General features: G+C 50.9%; 1 protein-coding gene across 1 annotated transcript; it reads right to left on the bottom strand.

Annotated features, from left to right (window-relative positions):
* Nucleotides 1-111: 111 nt before the first annotated feature.
* On the bottom strand, nt 112-20,689 carry LOC104010436 (flavin containing dimethylaniline monoxygenase 3). Its single transcript, XM_087730443.1, is given in 10 exon segments — nt 112-165; nt 6,848-7,010; nt 7,012-7,038; nt 7,688-7,760; nt 8,207-8,565; nt 8,694-8,893; nt 9,034-9,176; nt 10,052-10,214; nt 10,523-10,711; nt 20,571-20,689. Coding segments are annotated over 9 exon segments (1,308 nt in total). The 5' UTR covers nt 10,649-10,711; nt 20,571-20,689.
* Nucleotides 20,690-20,972: the final 283 nt, after the last annotated feature.

Consider the following 20,972-nt stretch of genomic DNA (forward strand, 5'->3'; position numbering starts at 1 on the left):
GAAATTAGGTTTTATTAAGAGGACAAAACCCCCAACACTAAGCAAGGCACTACTCTCCGACCACTCAGAAGTACCTTGCTGAGGAGCCAGCACAGGCACCTTGGAGCTGCGTTAGCTCACATCAGCTGGCAGATCTTCTTTCACCTCCGATAGTTTCACCAGACCCTAGGAGACAGGATGGAAAGGGACCTCAGGAACATCTGACCCATCTTCTCCTCCAAAGCAGCTCTAACTGACCTTTACCACCTTGTTTCCTTCACCTGTTTTAAAAACCCCTGCTGATGGAGACTGCAGCACCTCCCACACAACCTCATACTTGCCTTTGGAGTAGCTGTCAAGTTTTCTTTTTTCTCCACAGCAGAGACAAGCTGACAACATTTGAAGATAATTGAGGAGAATTTGCAGTATCGCCGCTCCATCAGTTTAAATGGGAATTTTCCAGATTAAATTGATAGAGGAGCTCTGACTGGCTCATGCCTTGGCTTACTAGTTGGTCTGAGAAGCTGCTGAGTACTCACAGGTGGTCCTGGGGTTGCTTGGTACCACTGAAGATTAGCCCCATTGGCTGGTGTTTCCTATTTATATTTTGGAAATTATTTTTTAAGAGGAAATTGTTCTACAGGGGACAGACTATTAGATTGTTTCTGTGACAGCTTCACCCAGATGATAAGATCAGGGTTGGAGGGAAGTTGGACCAGTGTGGCCAAGGCAGCCAGACTGGAAATAATTAAATGGACTGATGGTATGAGGGGGTGGGTGGCAGAAGGAGAGATAACAGCCCAGTGTGCAGAGAGAAGTGCAGCAAGGAGACATGATGCTGCTGGGGGAGCTTGTGAGCCAAGCTCTGCCCCTTCAGTCCCTCCGACTGGAAGGAGACAGGACACATTGACCTTGGAGGGGTAGAAAGAAAAAAGTCTGGGGCCTCCGGTTTAATCCATACAACGTGAGTCTGGCAACGGGAGCGGTGACATGTGGAATAACCTGGCAATAGCAGCTCCTAATGAATATCTTTATCTGAATCAGACCTGGGACAGGCAAATCCTAAGACCAGCCACCCTGTATCTGCCTTTTCTAAAACAATACTGGCTCTCCAGTTCTTCCTCCTGACAGCCCAGGCCTCACCTTTGCTGACGGACTCCCATGGTTTTATTCAGGTTACAAAATATGTAATCAGTTCCACAATACAACAACAAAAGCTGTTTTGTCTGGAAGGATTAGTGTCCAGAGAGTAAATAGTGGGTTGGTCAGGTCTGGAGACAAGACTTCTTTTCTGTCCTTTCTTCCCAGGGATCAACTCCTCCATCCCCTGTGCTCTGAAATACCTGTAGTGTGGGACTGGGCCATAGTCCTTGTGGTGAAATAACATGCTTGTTACACATCAATCACAAACCACAACAAAATTCATGATAGCAACTGCATAATAAAAATATTTTTCCTCTTATCCAAAGAGAAAGCGTGGCCCGAAGTGGTGTTGGTCTTCAGGATGCATAAACCACCATTGTCATGCTCTGTGTTTTACAATAATTCTGATAATCACCGCTGTATCTGTTTTCCCTGAAGATATTTTCAAAGATCACAACATTGCAAAGCAGATTGTTAGCTCCAGGAGGTGACCTTAGGGCATACAGAAAGGCACTGCCAGGACTGACCGCCTGGCAGGGGCCATTCCCTCTGCTCTGGAGGGGTCCACCTTCTCCTTGGCCTCTGGGGAGAGCCCCACCACCATGTCCAACCCCAAATTCCCCAGGCCAAATGCTAAAATGGTCTTCCCTTTGCATCCCTCAGGGGTCTTGTGGAAATATTGGCCCTTGAACTTCTCAATATCTGCAAGGAGAAGAGATGAAAGGAGTGTCTAGGGCTCCAGGAGCCTTCAACTGCAATATTCAGCACAACTTCAGTACAACCTAAAATCCCAGGATGCTGGGACCTAGACTTTGGTGGTGGTGACATGGCAGATTATATATATTGGGTCAAGAGGCAGAGGAAAGGTGGGTGAAGCCAGGGCTGAGCTCAGGGGTCCATTTCATTGCTTGGTTCAGGACCACTATATTACAGAGCTGCCTTTGCCCGAGCTCAGATGGTTCACGAGGAACACATCCATCCTTGAAAAAAATGAGCTGAGAAGCGACTGAACGCAGTAAATGTACGTTTTCAGGAAAGCATGTAAATGCCCTGTAAGAACAATTGAAACATTGTCTTGCTGCTGAGACAGCAGAAATGGGAGCTGCTCTTTGCTAAGTATTGCAAAAGAGCCATGTTATTTTTTGGCAGACATTTAAAGACTGGCTAGAGGAGGGGAGCTGGGAACATGTGCTCCTCCCCAACAGCTCTACTGTAAAATGCAGCGTCACACAGTCATGGGACCAGCTCGGAAACACATTGCTCCTCATCACCCTTCTCTCCTCCAGATAAAGGCCCCAAGCTCAGAAATTGTCTCCCAGCGCCCCATTTCCCAATGCCACACACAGGACTTGCACAACACTGCTGTTGCAAAATGGCAGGGATGCGCATGGAAAGAAGATGGCATTACAAACACTTTTTGCAGTAAACCCAGATGGTAACTCCTGCTCTGCCCACCGGGTGGGATTTTGCCAGAATCTCCGACAATGGGCTGCGGCAGGGATTGAGCTGGTGAGAAAGCGGGGAAGTAGCTACAGCAGTCTTTTTTTTTGCAGCCACCCCTTCAAGAGTTTGGTGGACTTTTCTGGAGAAGCGTGTGAGCAGCATGACAGCCCATCTGGGGCCCATGGGTCCGCATCGCCTGCCTCCTGCACTGGCTGCAGTAACAGCCGCATGGTCTCCAGGAGTATCGTCAGTTCTGGGCTTTACCAGTGAAACCAGAAACACAAGCACAAACAGCTGTGATATATTTTCAAAGGTCTAAGCCTCGTTTTGTGAGGCATAAGGGAGGAATAATCCAATAGTGGTGCACCATCCATCTCATGCCACGTGGCATTTGTGTCAACAACCAAGGAGAACCGCTGTAGCTCCATGGATTCTCCTGGAGAAGCTGGCTGCTCACGGCTTGGATAAGTGCACTCTGCGCTGGGTTAAGAACTGGCTGGACGGTCGAGCCCAGAGAGTGGTGTTTCACAGAGTCAAATCCAGTTGGCGGCCGGTCACAAGTGGTGTTCCCCAGGGTTCAGTGTTGGGGCCGGTCCTATTCAATATCTTCATTGATGATCTGGATGAGGGGATTGAGTGCACCCTCAGTAAGTTTGCAGATGACACCAAGTTGGGTGGAAGTGTTGATCTGCTGGAGGGTAGTAAGGCCCTACAGAAGGACCTGGACAGGCTGGATCGATGGGCCGGGGCCAACTGCATGAGATTCAACAAGGCTCAGTGCCGGGTCCTGCACTTGGGTCACAACAACCCCATGCAATGCTACAGGCTTGGGGAGGAGTGGCTGGAGAGCTGCCTGGCTGAAAAGGACCTGGGGGTGTTGGTTGACAGCTGCCTGAACATGAGCCAGCAGTGTGCCCAGGTGGCCAAGAAGGCCAACGGCATCCTGGCTTGTATCAGGAATAGCGTGGCCAGCAGGACCAGGGAGGTGATACTGCCTCTGTCCTTGGCACTGGTGAGGCCGCACCTCAAGTGCTGTGTTCAGTTTTGGGCCCCTCACTACAAGAAGGACATGGAGGTGCTGGAGCGTGTCCAAAGAAGGGCAACGAAGTTGGTGAAGGGTCTAGAGCACAAGTCTTATGAGGAACGACTGAGGGAGCTGGGGTTGTTTAGCCTAGAGAAGAGGAGGCTAAGGGGTGACCTTATTGCTCTCTACAACTACCTGAAAGGAGGTTGTAGAGAGGTGGGGGTCAGTCTTTTCTCCCTAGTAACAAGCAATAGGACGAGAGGAAATGGCCTCAAGCTGCGCCAGGGGAAGTTTAGGTTGGATATTAGGAAAAACTTCTTCACTGAAAGGGTAATCGGGCATTGGAACAGGCTGCCCAGGGAAGTGGTTGAGTCTCCATCCCTGGAGGTATTTAAAAGATGGGTAGCTGTGGTGCTTGAGGGCATGGTTTAGTGGTGGACTTGGCAGTGATAGGTTAACAGTTGGACTCGATGATCTTAAGGGTCTTTTCCAACCTTAAGAATTCTATGATTCTATGGATGCAGCACCAAGGTGTTGGAAGGGGACGGTGCTGGCTGGGTATTTGCGCTGTTCGCCTGCTTTTCCCCAGACCATGCAGGATGGTGCCTTTCCAACCCTCATAGTGAACCTTCATTTGCTTCCAGCCAAAGACAGGCTGAAGGCTTTGGTTTCAGCCCCTCCAGTGGGGTATGGGCTGCATCCCAGGCACCAGCAGCCCTGGCTGGCTGTGGACAGGCCAGCCGCCTCCCTGGCTTCCCACCTTATAGCTGCTCAGCTGGTATTACTCTGGAAATAACTTCCACATCTGGTACATATGCAGCTTCTTAACCCTGCTCCTAGACATGTGCCTCTAGCAGCACTCTATAAACAGCTTTTACCTCAAATGGACTCCAGCACGACATATGGATGTATACGGTGACAACACCAACCATCACAGCATCAAAAATGTCCAGTTCCTCCTTCCCATTAGTTTCAGTGACAACAACCCACTGGCAGGTGGTTGAGAAGGCCTGATGTTTATTTTTTCTATCCTGATGACTGTAGTCTGAAAGGAAATAATAGCAAATGAATCAATACATGGGTCCCCTCACGCCATGCAATGCCGATGTGAAACAGGCAGAGCTGGGTGCTGAGTTGTGCTTCCCATCCTCACTTGCCCTACAATAGCTGGGCCAGCTGTAAGTAACGGGTCAGCTCAGGCCCTCCTGGCTCATTCGCCTTAATTGGTGGGGGATTTCTGGGAAACAACCATTTACTGACCCCCACAGGGACAAAGAGCCTGGCCCCAGTGGCATGGGGTGTGGGGAGCAGGCACCCCCTCTGGCACTGATGCTGTTGCCTCCCACCGTTTCAGCAAGCTCTGGGCCATGGGAAGCAGGCTGGGCTGGCAAACTGGTCCTTGCTAGGTGGAGCACTTGCTCCAGCAAAGCAAAAATAATTGCTGTGGTGTTTGGTCTGCAGGACACCGTGCAGGTTCACTTCATCTTCACCCGGCAGCTGGCCTTGGTATTGGCATCCCCAAGGCATCCAGCAGTAGCAATGTCATGAAATGCTGGCTAAAATTCTGGCTTTTTGGAGCAAATTGGTAACGGGTGAAAGTATCATGGGTGGTTACTGGGTTTGCATGTGTGAAATAATTAATTGTTCGAATAACAGAAGAAGGTGGAAGCTAGCATAAAAGGAAACATGGGATGCATGTCTGCTCTGCAAAGGACTACCCCACAGCATCCTCATTTAGAGGGATGCTGTTGGATTTGGGGTTTTGGTCCCAGGGTAGGTTTGCACACATGAGAACAGCTGCAGAACAGAGGAATTCAAAAATAGCAGCTGGGTATACCTTCCCCATAATCCTCTGGCCAGCAGTAATGCCCTGCAATCCGCCCAGGGAAGAGCGGTGCAGCCAGCATGCTCTCAGCAGCACAGACATAGGCCATTCAACCCATTTTGCAGATGTAAGCCAGCCCCAGAGAGCCCTTGTGACAGCCTAGCCCACGTCCATTTATTGACCACACCTGGGGAAGAGGGGCTGCCCTGCCAGCACCCCACAAACCCTCTGCTTTCATTCCCTGACGTCATCTCTGCTTGCCCCGTTGGTGCCCTGACACCTCCTCAGTGCATCCCACAGTTCCCAGTGCCAACAGCTGCCTCTTCTCCCCACTGCCCTTTCTTTCACAAAGCCTGGTACTTCGGCTTCCAAAGGGGAAGGGCTCCTGGCACTCATCGCATTCAGCGTGGGTCCTGCCAGCACCCTGCAGCTCAGCACAAGGCAAGCAGTGATGTCCCCTGCCACCACAGTCTGTGTCCCAGCCAGTTAACAAGGCTGCCATCACCAGCTAGAAAGAAAAATCACACTAATACACCACACACAGCTTGTTAATTGCAAGAGAATTTAAAAAATTGATCAGATGATGCCACTATATTTTTACTCATGTTTGTTTCTGAGATAGTCGGTACATCTGAGGTTTTCTGAGTTGGACCACAGTCGTAGGAAAGGTTTGATTCCCACCACAGCTACACATCATTTGGACTGGAAGAAATAAGAGCAGGCAAATCCCTTCATCTCCTGGCAGGAGGAAACATGTTAGCAGAGCACTTGGGCAGAGGCACTGAAAAGGGAAGGGCAAGCGTCCTGTAGTCTCACTTCCAGGGCTAGAGCTCACAGTAATGATATTATTTTGCATTTATGTGGTGCCTTTCATAAAACCATGAAGCATTTTGCAAAGCTGTAAGTTGTTGCTGTATGGAGGAGAAAAGCCGAGATGCCTGCAGCTGCCTGCAGGCAGAGTGCTTCCTGCAGAGCACCAAAATTATGCCATGGGGGTGGTTCCATCCCGAGCTGATGGACACAAAGAAAAAGCCGGCAGACCCAGCCACATCAGGAGTTTGGCAGCTCACCAGGATCAGCCCAGCTCCTCCCCACTTGCTCAGGTGAGGGTGAACCTTGGAGACTTTGTCCCCCACCCAGGGTGGAAAATTGGGCAGATGGCACATCCCTGTCAACCCTGGACAAACTTTGGGGGTGGCCACAGAGAGGGGAAGCAGCACATATTGCCCAGCAGGAGAAAGCATCCTACACACACACACTGCTCATTACTCCTGCATCCCTCCCCATCTTCAACCCATCCCTCTGGGGTCCCCTAGCAGTAAAGGGTGGCAAGGAGGAAGAAGAGTGGGAGGAAGAGCACCCGCAGCATGGCCAGGCAGGCAAAGGCAGTGGGGGTGATGTGCATCTGTCTGCCCCACAGCATTCAGTCCCACTGGGACTGAGCTCCACTTCCCCAGGCCCATCAGCCGAAACTGGTAGGGGCTGCAGGGGCCAAAGACGACCTCCAGGGCCAGCCACACGTCCATCAGCAGGAGCTTCAGTATGTTGGGCTTCATGTCAATGGCCGAGCCCAGCTCATCCATGTAGCTGATATAATGTCTGCAGCGTGATGCTGTTCCCGTACCTTCCGGGGAGAGAGAGGAAAACAGGGGCTGCTTTAGGTTTGCCCCCCCCCTTTGTTTTCTTTTCTTTAAGCACAGTGAAAGCAGAATCTGTCCTCTGCTCTCCCCCACCAAATCTGGGGAGCAGATCTGGCTGGGGGCCACAGCTCCAGGGGATTTGCGTTATTGCTGCTGTTAGCAGAGGAGTCTGTCTCACAAGAAAACATTGCGTTTTGAAACTTCCTACAATGCAACAGTTTCTAAAAACAAAAGAAAACATTGCTTGGGCCAGATTCAGCTTTTACTGGTTCTATTCATACTTTTAAAGTACTGCTTCACTATAATATCAGATACAGTCAGAGATGGGGAAAGCAAGGCACTTCCATGGACTTTATGAAACAAAAAAGTGTCACTTTGAAGACTAATGATGGAAATGTTCTATTTCTGCTGGGGCCTCACCCTGATCGTGTGTGAATGAGAAATGCTTTTTCAGCCTGATAATGCTCAGTGATGGCAAGCAAGCATTTGCAGACAGGAGATTTTTCCATCACAAATTTTCCACCCAAACTTGCCTGATTCAGGCCTCTGCAGTGCCTGTGTCCAGCCCATTTGGGGCTGAGACGATGGCAGGGCTCTTCTGCCAGCACAGGGAGTCCCATGAGCTGCGCTTACCACTTGAGCTTCTTCTCCATCTTCTCATCAGTGTCATCCATCATCTCACTGACTGGGGGGAGCATGCACCGTCCTGGAAAGAGCAGGAAGAGCATCGGCAAAGGGAAGTGATGCCCAAGAGATCCCTCCTGCTATAGACGGGATTTGCAGGGATCAGCTGAAGCCCTTGAGTGCCTCTCTTCCCTTTGGTGTCCAGAACTGGGCTTGGGTGTTGAGGATGTGACAACACTGGGTCCCCTGTCCTTAAAGGTGTGCAGTGATGCCCAAGAGGCTCTTCATCCCCATCACAGGGGCTTCATTGGTATTTGCAGTGGGCTGAAAAGTGACCTGCTCCCACGGCCAAAAGCACCCCATCACATGGAGAACCCATTGTTGGTATTCCTGACCAAACCCCACTGTGTTCCTCAGCACTCAGGCATTGCCCTGGTTTTCAGTTTGAGCCTGCCCGTTGGTGCTGGGAAATGCTACTTCCCATTAACAGAAAATAGACCTTTCCCCAGCACATGTCCATCCACCTACCCTGAAACACCTTGCCTGCCCAGCGGCACTGGAGGTCTGCTGTTGGGGTGATGGGTCCAAGGGACTGGACCAGCCCAATGACTTTCACGATTGGCTTCTTGAGCTGAGGAGGGAGGATGCCTTTGTAGAGGGTGACCTGATTGTCCCTGCTTTTGATGATGGAATCATCCTCCACAAAAGGGTAGGAGTAACTGTAACCAGTGACGAAGACGACCATATTGACATCATCCTGCGCAATCCCATCTTGGAACAAAATGGACGCCTCTCTGAACTCCTTCGCATTTGGCTTTATCACCACCACACCACAGGCAATGCGGCTCTGGAGGTTGTCATTGAACACCGGCTCCTTGCGTGAAGTTCTGCAAGGGCAAATGCAGTGGAACTGTCACAGATGTGGCTTCTGCTGCTGGCCCAGGATAAGCACAGTCTAGCCCCGTCCAGAATCAGCACGCCTGGAGGGTTTGGGGATGGATGGCCCCATGTATACCTGTTCAGTGGCATGAAAAGTTCTCGTGTTTGAAGAACCAGTTCATGGTTCACTCTCACATACAGCCAGTCGCTGAGCGCCCTGGGGAGGAAGTTCCCCAGCCAGGTCTGGAAACAAGTGATGACCAGCATGTCCCAGGGGTAGCCATTATCCCAAATGCGGCTCATCACCCAGGACCCTCTTCAGGAGCTCAGATAGACCTGGGGAAACAGCCAGGAAAGGGTGAGTTGCCCCCACGATGGCTGCAAGCCCCCAGGGCTGTCTCACAGAGGCAGCGGCATGTGCTTGAGCAGATAGGGACCTCCTCCTTCCCCAGTGGCTCTGGTGTAGGTCCCTGTACCTGCGATGCCACAGTACTGAGCTCCATGGCAACGTCACAGCTGGAGGTGCCCAAGCCTATCACCAGCACCTTCTTCCCTCTGAACTTCTCCAGCTCCTTATACTCTCATCTGTGGAAGTAGCAGCCTTTAAACTTCTGTATTCCTGGGAAGGAGAACAGAAAGGGTCATAATTCACCCCAGCAATGAAAAGGAGAGGCTGTGCTGGCCTTGGGATCTCCCATTCTTGCAGATGCTGCTGGAGCATCTGTCTGAGCCTTTCTCACTGTAGCAGATGTCTCTTGTACACAGAGGGATGCTGCAAACCCGTAGTCGGATGGGATTTTTCTCTGGCTTCATACAATATTTAAAGAGAAAGAGTGTGCAAGCACAAGATACCCTTGCATGGTATTTCTGTACCCCAAAAGGGCACTATTGCAAGCCCAACATTGCCCCGAGGTGCCTGGATAGCCACACTCCATCCCCTCAGCATGGCTTTACACTCTTGCGGTAGTGAGCGACAGGGAAGCAGCTTTCATTTTTTAAAAGAGAAGACAGCGAAGGACCTGAGGGGAGTTTTCCTTGACCAGTCAGTGCCTCAAGCCCATGTCCTCCAAACAGACACCCAGCACCAAATATTTCTTGCCAGAGAGAAAGTCTTTCCCAATAATGTGCCTGTACACAGAGAGGCAAAGGCTGTCGGGTAACATGCATGACATTTGTACTAGACCTCATGGGAAAATGCCCCCCCCCCAAAAAGTGTTGTACAAAATCCTTTTATGAAAAATATTCTGTTAAAGGAAACAGCCTGAGACAATTTTTTTCCTGTGAAAGATTAGCATTGTCCCTGCTTTGATATAATTTGGATACTGAGTCTTTCTTAAAAACAAACAGGTTTTTATTTCCTGAACAGACCCCCATCCCCAAAAATATTGCTCTCTTTTTAATGCTGAAAAGGCATTTTTTGCAGAGAACAACAATGTGATGGAAAGTTGTTGCTCAGCTGTGTCCCAGTGGATGAAGTCCACATGCACAACTTACCTGGGAAGTCGGCGAGGGGGAGGTTTGGGTAGATGTGATGCCCAGAGCAAACCATAACAGCATCAAAACCCACTGTCTCTTCCTTCCCATCTCTCTGGGTCACCACCTCCCATTGCCTTGTCACAGAAAAGTCTGCATGTTTTTTAGCCTTGGTGACCAGGGTCTTAAAGCAAACAAAAGAGATCCATGGGTGTCCACATAGTGGACCGAGATGTTTAAGGAGTCAGTGGGATTCAGAGGTCTCGGGGAGCCCAGGGGGTGTTTGCGCCTGCAATTTCATGCTGGCAGCTCTGGGGAGTGCACAGAGGGGACCTGATGAGACCTTCTTTAACAAAACCAGGAGGCTTTTTCCCTGGAATATGTTCTTGCAGGATTTTCCCTGTGGCAGGGAGACCCGGGTATGGAGGCAATGTCCCTCCTGTCTAGGTCCCCACCACTACTCGCTGCCCCTCTCCGCTCCCAGCTTTTTACCTTGAACTGTATGTACCGGAGCAGGTCGAAGTGCTCAGCATACTTGGAGATGTAGTGCTGGAACCTGGCATTGTGCATGTAGTTGAGGTGGTGATCAGGGAAGGGGAAGTCAGAGTAACACATCATCTCTCTGCAGGAGTTGGTGAAGACAGTGTGGTAGATGCTGGCTCTGCCTTCGTCTGCCTGGTCCTGGAGGGAGAGGAGCATGGACATGTCCAATTGCAGAGGACATGACCCTTGCCTGTCCTGGAGCCCTGCACCAGCTCCTCCAGATACCATCACCCCTGGCCTCCACCTCCAGGCTGGAGCCAGAGAAAAACGGCAAAGCCATCAAGTGCAGTAGCCTAATAACCCCCTATGAGCACAAAAGTGTCCTAACAGGCCAGAAGGAGGGTTTGCATTGCCCAAGGCATTTAGGAGCCGGTTACACGCATATCTGCCAGGGAAAGTGGAAACCCCAGGGAAAGTGAGTGCTGTGGAAGGACCACGCCAGAGCCTCTTCACTGCACATCCAGAAGACATCAGGAGGTCAGGTGTGAGACAGCTACGCTTGTGCACATGGACACATGCCAAGTATCACACAAGGTAAGTAACATGGGACCTCCCAGTGCCCAGCTTCCTCCTGGTCTGCCTGTAAAGCTTCCAAAATCCTGCAGGCACACCTGGACATCGCTCCTTTTTGCGCACGGTCTTGGCAATTGCACAGTCGAAGGCAGAAGCCCAGCAAGGTGCGTTTGCTTTGGCACAGCATCTCGGCTGCCCATGCTTTATGCAACCACAGGGAAGGTCTGTCGTGGGATGTGGACAGAGGCTTGTGTCTACCACCCAGCAATGCCCATGCCAGCCAGCCAGTGTCCCGCTGACATCTAGAAGGTCAGGACATGGGGAATCTACCAAAATCCCGCAGACTACCATGCATGCGGTGGGGCCCAGGCTGGCCTGGTCCAATTCTGCCCAAAATGGCCAGCCCCATGCATTGCCCTGTCCCCATCGAGGGGGCACCTGCCATGTCTGCCCTGACACTTGGCACTTAACAGCAAAAAACACAGGTAGTGCATTTCCCTTTCCTGATGGCTTTGATGCCAGGACAGAGCTGGGAAAAAATGCAGTGAGGTTTCTGCACTGGAAAATTCGTATTTGGGTTTCCAATAAAACAAAAAACCCAAACAGAAAAGGAGCTGATGTGTTTTTCACTTTTTCCCTTGATAGCAATATTCTGTTCTGAAATTCTCCATCATACATATCAAAAAGTATTGCCAAACTTTCTGGAGGAATTCACTGGAGCCCTCCCCAGAAAAGACAGAAAACGTGTGGTCCATGTTTTGAGATGAATCCAATGTTTCAGATCACCTAGAACATGCCATCCCCCTCTGCCCCGGGGTTTAACTCACACGGGCTCAATTCCTTTCCTTAACAGCACCCTGAGCTGCTTCTGCAAGTGCGATCACACACCAAACCATCCCCTCAGCCCCAGCCTGCCAGTGGGTGGGCACATGACACAAGATGGCTCTGGGTCCGACCCTCTAATTATTCATTCAGGCTCCTTTTTGGCTTCATGGTACATGGCCACTGTGTTAAAGCACACTGATTGCTACCCTGAGCAGCAGCGAGTGCTCCCCAAGGTGGGGTGACTGCTGGCAGCCCCACAAGTAACTTTCGCAGGGCCTGAAGACCTGCACTTCGGAGATGTCCCTACCTCCATGGGCTTTGGGGGGAGCATGTCTTTGGTGCAGCCCTGAGGGGTTTGCAGCCCCTTAGCTGGGGAGAAGCTGGTGGCTCCCTCCATCCCCAAAGGTGAGGGGTTGGCAGTTCAGAGTAGACTTGGCTCAGAAAGCCAAGGGATGGCCAGGCTGCCCCCAGGGTAAGAGAGAGGACCTGGGGACCTGTATTGAACCAGCCAAGCCCTCCCATGTGCAGCCATCAGAGCAGAGCAAGTGGGTGCAGGCACATAGGTTGCAGCCAGGTACAACCTCCCAGCCCCGAGGACACAGGTTTTCCTAGCCAGCTCTGAAACCAGGCAGCCAAAGCCACTCACCATGTAGGACCATAGCCCTCTGATGTTCTTGCTCTGCTCGAAGCAGGTGGGCTCCAACCCCTCTTCCACGCAGCACTTGGTGGCCGCCAGCCCACTGATGCTTGTGCCCACCGCCACCTCGTGCCACACCATGCCATCGTGCCTGCAGGGGAATGCAGCTGTGGTGGAGCAGAGACTGGCCAGGCACACTTGCCCAGGTGGGTCTGCACCCCTCAGCAATGTCCCGCAGGAGCAGGGCACCTCCTCCTCTGCACAACTCCCCCAGCTCTTTAAATAACCCAGGGGATTTCTTGCTGATCCTTGCTCACCTGCTTCCCATGCAGCCCCCAGGTACGTGGGTAAGAGTTTTGGGCAGGGTGAAAGAGCTTTCCCTGGAACCCAGGGGTTCTCTCATAGAGAGGAACGGTGGCTCAGGAGGAGCTTCCCTGAAAGAGCAAATCTCTTTAATGCAGCGTTGCACAGGAGGCAGGGCCAGCGCTGAGGCCTTGTTCTGATGAACAACTTGTGCTGTTTGGACTTTAGCAAGCCCTGAGCTATAAGATGAGGAGGAGCTGTGGGCGCAGAGCTCCTAAATTAGGAAATAAAGTGTTGGACTGAAATTATTGCAAGACAGAGCCCAGGGTCACTGAGTAGCAGCTGCCACCTCCAACCCGTGGGACAAGCAGCATCTTTCGTACGTGTTCACACAGACACACCTCTCCAAAACAGCATGGCGATGCCCATGTCATCAAGAACAACAGGTAGGACTAGGCTGCCCGACCTCACCCCATCCTTCCACCCCAGCACTGCACTTATTCCCCTGCAAAGAGGGCAGCTGGCAGTGCCACCCCAGGGGACAAGCCACCCCGGCATCAGACAGGTTCCTGTTCAAGGCATCTGACCGCTTTCCACCCCCCCCTCTAATAAACGGGGCAAACGTTTCAGAGGACATCTGCGGGGAAGGACAAAGCGCAGGCAAGTGCTGAGGGGTCTGTTTGCAAATCCCAATCCACCTCTGCGCTCTTCGCCTAAGTCTCATTGTGTGAGTTCATCCATCAAATCCCTGCCTCCAGACAGGTTTTGTGGGAGAACGCCTGGGAGTACGCCTGTTTGAAAGCCTACAGTGTGCAGTTGCTGGAGCCTCTAAAGCTGTCTAAGCTGGGCTGTTAATTCATGCTAAACTGACGTGAAATAAAATAGAGCAGAGAGTGCCAGAAAAATGATTGAACAACCAAACTGAAAAAGAATGAAATCACTAATTTTTTCACTATCTGCCAAATTGGTTGGGCCTTCCAAGGGATCAGCTTTGGAGTCGTGGTTAAGTTGACTTAATACAAATAAACTGCCAAGCTGGCTTTATGGATTCCCAGCCTAGAGGAGGTGTGGATCCTCTCCTGCAGGACGCAACCTGGAGGAGGAAGAGGACTTTATGAATTAAAACCTTTGTCAGAAAATGACACCTAGGAGTGATGCACAGCGAGAGAGCATGCCTGTTGCTAGCTCTGGCATGGAGATAGGAAAGGTAAACCCAAGGCAGAAGAAAGGGAACAAAGGTGCAGGAAGAGTCAATCATTTACGTGGAGTGACACAGCTGTCAAGCATCTGAAAAAGGAAAAGGACATAGGTCTCTTGACTCATCATTTCCCAGCTGCCATTTTCCTCAAAAGAGAAAGGCAAAAAAGAAAATATTTCCAACATTTTCCCCCCCTCCTCTCTAAAAAGGAGAAAACAAAAGGGAAGGAGAAATGCAGGTGTGGGAAGGCAAAGAAAAGGAGAAAAGTTAGGGTGTTCAAAAACCCCTGGGGGAAAAAAAAAAAAAAACCACCAAAACACCAAAACCAAAAATCAAAAGCTTCAACATTTCTAATGGTATTAGAAGTAGTTCTGTCCAACACCTGCAAAATCCTGACTGAGGTTTTTAATCATATGTTACAGGAAAGTGAGAGCAGAAAAGGGCTCCTAAACTCCAAAAGAGCAAGAACAGTCAGGAAAAAGCAGTCTCACCTATAAAAACCTGCCTTCTTTCAGCCCGAAGCTGCCTCGCACCAGTGGCACAACTGGGGCTGGAGGTGGCTTCCTGTGATGCTCAGGGGGGTTACAGCAATCCTGCTGGGGTCAACCTGCAGTGACAGGAGCCACGAGAGGTTGACGGCACACTTTGCCTTGGTGCGCACTGTGACCCTCACCTTGGGCACAGCTTTTTGTCCTGGCTGCCATCAGGGCTGCTGCACTAAGAGAGACACGTATTCATTAACCAAGGGCGGATGGTGGGTAGGGGTCAGTGGCCAGCACAGCCAGTTCCCTCACAGCCACTCTCAACCCAGCCGCTGGCAGCGGCATCAAAGCAGAGGGTGAAAAGTCCTCCAATTTTGATCCCTTTGCTGCCTGCAAAGGCTCCCTGAGGCAGCAGCTGGAGGGACTCGGCACGCACCCTGGCTGCAAGGCTGGGAAGCAGCTTGACCATGTGCTGCACTGCTCCTGCTTCAGCCAGATTGGGCTCTGCAGCACAACACCCGCAGCAAGAGCCAGATGCTTCCCCAAGGAGTGTTTCAGTCAAAACAGCCAAGAAGAGGGTGATCCCTCAGTGTACAGAAGGGGAATAAGCCCCAATACAGCACCCTGACCACAGCAGTCAGCCCATGGCCAGCCAGATGCCACGCTGGCCAGGAGCAGCCTTCAGCCTTGCGGAGGGCACATCCCTGGGGACTCCTCTGATCTCTGCTGGAGCACACAACCCGTCATGATCGCAGAGCAGCAGCTGGGCTCCTGACTCCATTGGCAGCCAGGGATGAGCTGAACTTGCTGGAGGCACTGCTGGCCCAGCTTGGGAGCAGCGGGGCCCTGCACCCCACAGGCACCCACGACTCCCATGGGGCCAGCAAATCATCTTCTCCTCCGGCATCCCTCCGGATCAGCTCAGCCCTTTGATATGCAGCTACATTGTTCAACCATCTTTGAAGTGTGAAATGAGAAACACCCCGTGTGGGAGGCTGGGCAGAGCCCTCCGGAGCAGCCAGCAGTGCTGCACCAGCCACTGCTGGTGGGGGGGCAATAAATCCACAGCTGGAGCTGCATAAAGTGAGGCAGTAAATAAGAGCATTCACCTCACATTTGCTCTGTGCTAATTACATCGGAGCGCTTCCCAGGCCAGCTCTTGTTTTTCTTGAATGCAGCTAAAGATACATTTTTCATTTTCTTTTCCACACTCTTCTTGCTCGTTTTTGTTTGTGAGAAAAGTCCTTCCAGGAAAGGGGCTCCAGGACCATTTCCATTAGGTTTGGGGCTGATGGATGGAGCGCCCCAGGGGAGGCTAATGCCTTGCGATGGGGGAGCAAATGTAACAGCATCTCTTTGCTCTCCTTAGCCCTCTGTCAGCCCTGAAAGTTGGTATTGCTGTTCCCTAGGGAGCTGTTCTGATCCACAGCCTTTCAGCAGAGGTGGGAGCTCTGAGGGCATCACTCACCCTCAGCTCCACAGCTCACCACAGTCACCTTCCCAGACAAGGACAAACCAACCAAAAAACTCACCATGCCTCCCATGAAATCTTTTTTAGGTACAGCAGTTGCAACACAATAACACGTCTCACTGCATCTATCTCAAAGACATCTCTCCTCTAACCCCTCCACCCCTGCAATCATCTCCATGCCCTCTCTGGGATTCATCCTTAGAGCCTCGCTCTGTCCTCCCTCATTTTTTCTCCTGCGCATGTGCTATTTTCTAGAGGCACTGTCTGGATGCAGGCAGGATCCTTAGAGCACCAGGTGAAACCTCATGGGAAGCCACAGCCCCCCTCATTGCAGCATAACCTATTCGAAGGTACCTGGCTCTCAGGATCTCACACAGGATCATCCTTTTCTTGGGCAATCACCTGGCATGAAAGCACCCAAGTGTTTACCTGGCTTCTGCCCTGTTCCAAGCCCTGTACAACCTGGCAGGCAGGAGCAGAGGCCCACAAGGACACATGTATCAAATGCCTTCGCAGCTCCGGTGAAGCGCTGCTCTGGCCAGTGATACACAGCCCTTGCCATGCAGAGGGCTGCTGCCATGCTCGCAGCGATTGCTGCAGCTCGCCTGGGGCCATAAGTGCTATGGACACGGACAACCCATGAGGTCTGCTCCCAAACGTGGGATTCATCCCAAGGGTTACTCTTCGCTCAAGAAAACCCCTTCCTCCTGACTGCTTCTCCTACCCCCGCCCTGCCAGTATTTTGGCAGGGACCTCCCCAGGAAAAGGGCTGTCCTCCATCACGAACATGCAAGCCTTGCTTGAAGCCCCAAGTCTTGGTGAGGTCCCAAGCTGGGATTGCAAGGTTTGAGCTATTTTTCTGCACATCCCCACTGGAGAAGGAACAAACACAGCCTTTGTTCAGCAAACAGGACACCAGCGGCTCAAGTCTTAGCACAAAACTGCTTGGGGTGCTTCGTGACCACACCTGCCTGGAACAGGTTTTAACAATCACATAATTCCTGCTAATTAACCATGCTTTCCCTTTTGTCCTTAGGAGAGAGGTACCCAGCAGAAGACAGCTAGTTTAACCACCCTGGAGCAGGAAGGCAGCGACTATCCTCCAGAGCAAACCTCCACAGACACACACTCATCCTCATCTCATGCCTTCCAGTCCCAGTGGCATGGGTGAATTGAGTTGCAAGTTGCCATCCACAGGCTGAAGCACTGTGTTTTGCTCAAGTGCCTCATGGAAAGGCAAGGAGCCCCTCCTTGCTTCAGTGGAGAAATTTGCCAGAGGTTTAAGATGTTCAGTGGGATGAAGGCTGCAAAAGAAGGAAGGCTAATCAAGCCCAGCACCTCCAGTGCTGCAGTTCCACATGGACTGCTCTTGTCCCATCTCCTCCAGTGGAGATCACAAGACCAAGGGTGCAGGTTGCTGCAAAACCAGAGTTTGCAAGCTCTCCCCATGACACTGCTATTGCTGAGGGCTGGCAGGGAGAGGTGGTGCTCAGGAGCCAGAGGAGATGGGCTCTTGCAAGCTGGATATCTTCCATGCTAGCCTGGCTGCTTCTTCCAAGGCAAAGCAGCAGCAAAACATCCAGGGAGGTCCTCGTGCTTGGCCCTCCCAGGGCACAGCACAAGAGCTTTTCTCTTCACAGGCCACCGCTGCTCCCCAGCAACAGGGAGTCAAGTTGCTTCATTGTGGTTTTAGGGCTGCTAATTGCCAGTTATAAGAAACCCACCTGAAGAAGAGAACAACCCTTCTCCTCTCTGAAAGGCTGCTCCAGCCCTGAGGACATGCTCAGGGGATGGTCTCTGGGTGCAGCAGCCTGACTCCACAGCACCCGCCGGAGCTGCAGCCAAGGTATTTTCATTGATTTCTCCTCCCTATGCACAAATTTGTTGTGGACACAGTCATTTGTGAGGGATGCTAAGGGAGAAGTCATGCAAATCCTCCTAGAAGCATTCAGCTTGTAGCAGCCCATCCGCAAAGTGGGAAGGAGAGGGGTGTGGATGGGATCATGTCCCAGTTCCCACCAACCCAGGGACAGACCAAGTGACGAGGTCCTGGCTCACCATTGGGAAGGCCAGAGGGGTGTTCCCCACACCGAGAGCTCCTGACCCAGCTGGTGAAAAGGCTTTGCAGCCTCAAGAGCTGCTTGGAGCAGGAGCCAGGGAAAGCAGGCTCCCTTACAAAACCACCCACAAGTCTGAATTTGGGCCAGGCAGGTAATCAGAGCTTTGTTTGGAGATGATTTTGAACTAGAAGGGAGGAGAGAGCCTCAAACCATGGAAAACAGTTATTGGGAGAGATGCCCTGCTGCCTCAAGCAAGGCTGCTCAAGCCCCAGCTGTGGGGCCCAAGCTGATAAAGAGGAGTATCAGCTTTCTTTACAATTGAGATTTCTTGCCTTTATTACTATTGTGAACAAAAAAAAAAGAAAAAAAAGGAAAATTTGACTCTCTTACACCTTAAAGAAAAACCTGAATTTCATCTGTGTCTCCCTCCTGTGCCTGTACACAGGCTGCTATAAACCTGGCTTGGATAAAGCTTTACGAAGCAGTATCCTACTGTCATTATGGGAATATTTATAGCTCCCAGTCATATACTGGAATTACTTAACACACATATAAAGCAAAATGTGTCCAGATGTTTAAATGCATTGGTATCATACACATGATCCAGTTTGTCCAATTTCTGTGTCAGGCAACATGGGAGAAATGCTGAATCAACAGGTGAAATTCCGCTGCCTTTTCCATTTGAAGTCCCAGCTCTCACAGAAAAGCCCACCTTGCACCCCAGTTTTCACATCCACACTCACATTCCAGCTGGCTCTGCCCTTTTGGGATGCTGAATCACTGCTGCCCCAGCCTGAACTGCTAGCCTGTATGTTGTTTGCCCTGTAGATTGCTTTCTCCAAGCTGTATTTGGTCACGTACCCTGTGACTCTGTGAGCTGTTTTATGTATTTATATATTTTTATAACTTCTCTATATCACATATTCAAAAGCAATATCACTACTGCCAAGATGTCTTTATGCTCATGTTAGTTATTCTGCTCACCTTTGCACCCACAAGCCATCTATAGTTCCCATGCCCCATTCCCAGACAGTCCTAGCCATCAGTTTTGAAACAAAAGCACCAAATTCCTCATGGTACAAAGCAAAAGGCAAAGGGCTTCAACCAGCAATGGGTGCGACACAGCCCCCTTATTCTTCAGGGCCTGCACTTCAACACTGCTATATACTTCTGCCTTCTTTCTCCATCACACATCTACTGAGTGGGAGCTGGCAGCTTTTGGGTGAAGAGGACTCTTGGCTGTCACCTGTCCCTATGTGCCTCCCCGCAAGCAGACCTCTGCTCCATGCGCTCATAAGGTGCTTGCAGACTAGGAAGCTGGAGAAAAACATTTCTGCATGGCAAACCATCGCTGGGGCTGTTCCCCAGTGGCTTGCTGCCCCGAGAGCTCCCCTGTACCCAGACAGATGAGCAATTCTGTTGGCTAAGCCCATCCCAAGCCCCGGGATTGGTGAGACTGATTTCCTTCCATGCCAATGCCCTTTCCCATTGTCTTCTTGTCATTGCTCTGCCTGTTGTGCAAAGCTTGCAGAAATAACCTCAGAACAGTTTCTGGCCTTTTTGCTGTAGGGATATTGCTAAATCATATTATTCTTGCTGTCATGCTAGAACAAAAATTATCCACTTCAGTACAACCATTAACCATAATTAGTGCTCAGTTGCACAGACAATCTGGAACTGGGGGGATCTGATCTTCTGCTACCAGTCAATAAATCTCTCCAAGTGCACAGGGAGCAGACAGCAAAGTGAGCAATCACTCATTTCTGCTCCTGTAACTAGTTTTAAATGCCCCAGCAAACAAGCTTGCAAAGAATATTTTTCCCATTTTTCTGTACCAACTCCTGCATCAGTTTCTGTTTGCAGCCAGTGACTCCTGCCCTTGGATTTCTCTGGATCACTAGCCTGGGAAACTGAGCGCCAGGCAATTAGGAAGTCCTGACAGATGCAGCCCTAAAATATTTGGGTATCTGGGGCAGAAAAGCCTCCAGTCTCATAGCAGGCTGCACCTGGCCCAAACCCTGCCTGCTGAGCATGTGTAACACCACGCCTGGCACCCAGTTTGTGCTAGGACTCACTGGCTGCTGCAGCATCTTCTGCTCCTGGGGCTGATCCCTCCCCAGCATACCCTTTATAATCTCTGGTTCCTCAGCATCTATCAAAAAAAAAAAAAAAAAACAACAACCAAACCCCAAAAAACCAAAACACACAACACAAAAAAACCCCCACCAACCAAAAAAAACCCTCCCAAAAAACCAAAACAACAAAATCCCCATCTAAAGCCTCTCCTGACATTACAAGATATTGCTCATGCTGCTTGTCCTGCGCACTCAGATCTCCCATGGAGCCTGCTGCTCCCAGCCCAGCAGGCAGTACCATGCAGGTTGGCTACATGACACCATCTCCTCCATCAAGGTGACAGGGCTGTCCCCTGTAGGGCTTTTAAGGAACTGAGGGAAGATGTTGCCTCTAGGGATGAATTAATCTGCATTAAAATATCAATGAACTTACCTGTTGGACTTTTAAGTCTGTCTCTGGACTCTGAAAGAGCCTGGAGACCTCCACAAGCGATGCAGAAGTTGTCTGTCCTTCATGGCTTGCTCTTCCCACGATGTTTCTGCCTGGGTCACTCCAGGGACATACAAGACGACAGCAGGATCTGCTGGTTGCTTTCCAGGCTCTTTGCTGGGTCTGCAAGGCATTCAGGCTCAGCCAGGACAGCCCTGGAGCACACAGCCCATACTAGCAGGAGCCTTCAAGCTACCATCCAGCCTGAATTTAGTCAAAATCTCAGCTTACTTCCCCTGGCTTGGCAAGGCATTCTGTCTACTGAGAGGAAAAAAAAACCAAACCCATTAGGGAGGATGTCAAAACTGGACCTTCCCTACAAAATCCAATACAAAGTCTTGGGAA

This window comes from Nipponia nippon, unplaced genomic scaffold, assembly GCF_047370975.1.
Source record: "Nipponia nippon isolate SJK-2023a ecotype South Korea unplaced genomic scaffold, ASM4737097v1 scaffold_5, whole genome shotgun sequence".
In the NCBI taxonomy this organism is placed as follows: domain Eukaryota; kingdom Metazoa; phylum Chordata; class Aves; order Pelecaniformes; family Threskiornithidae; genus Nipponia; species Nipponia nippon.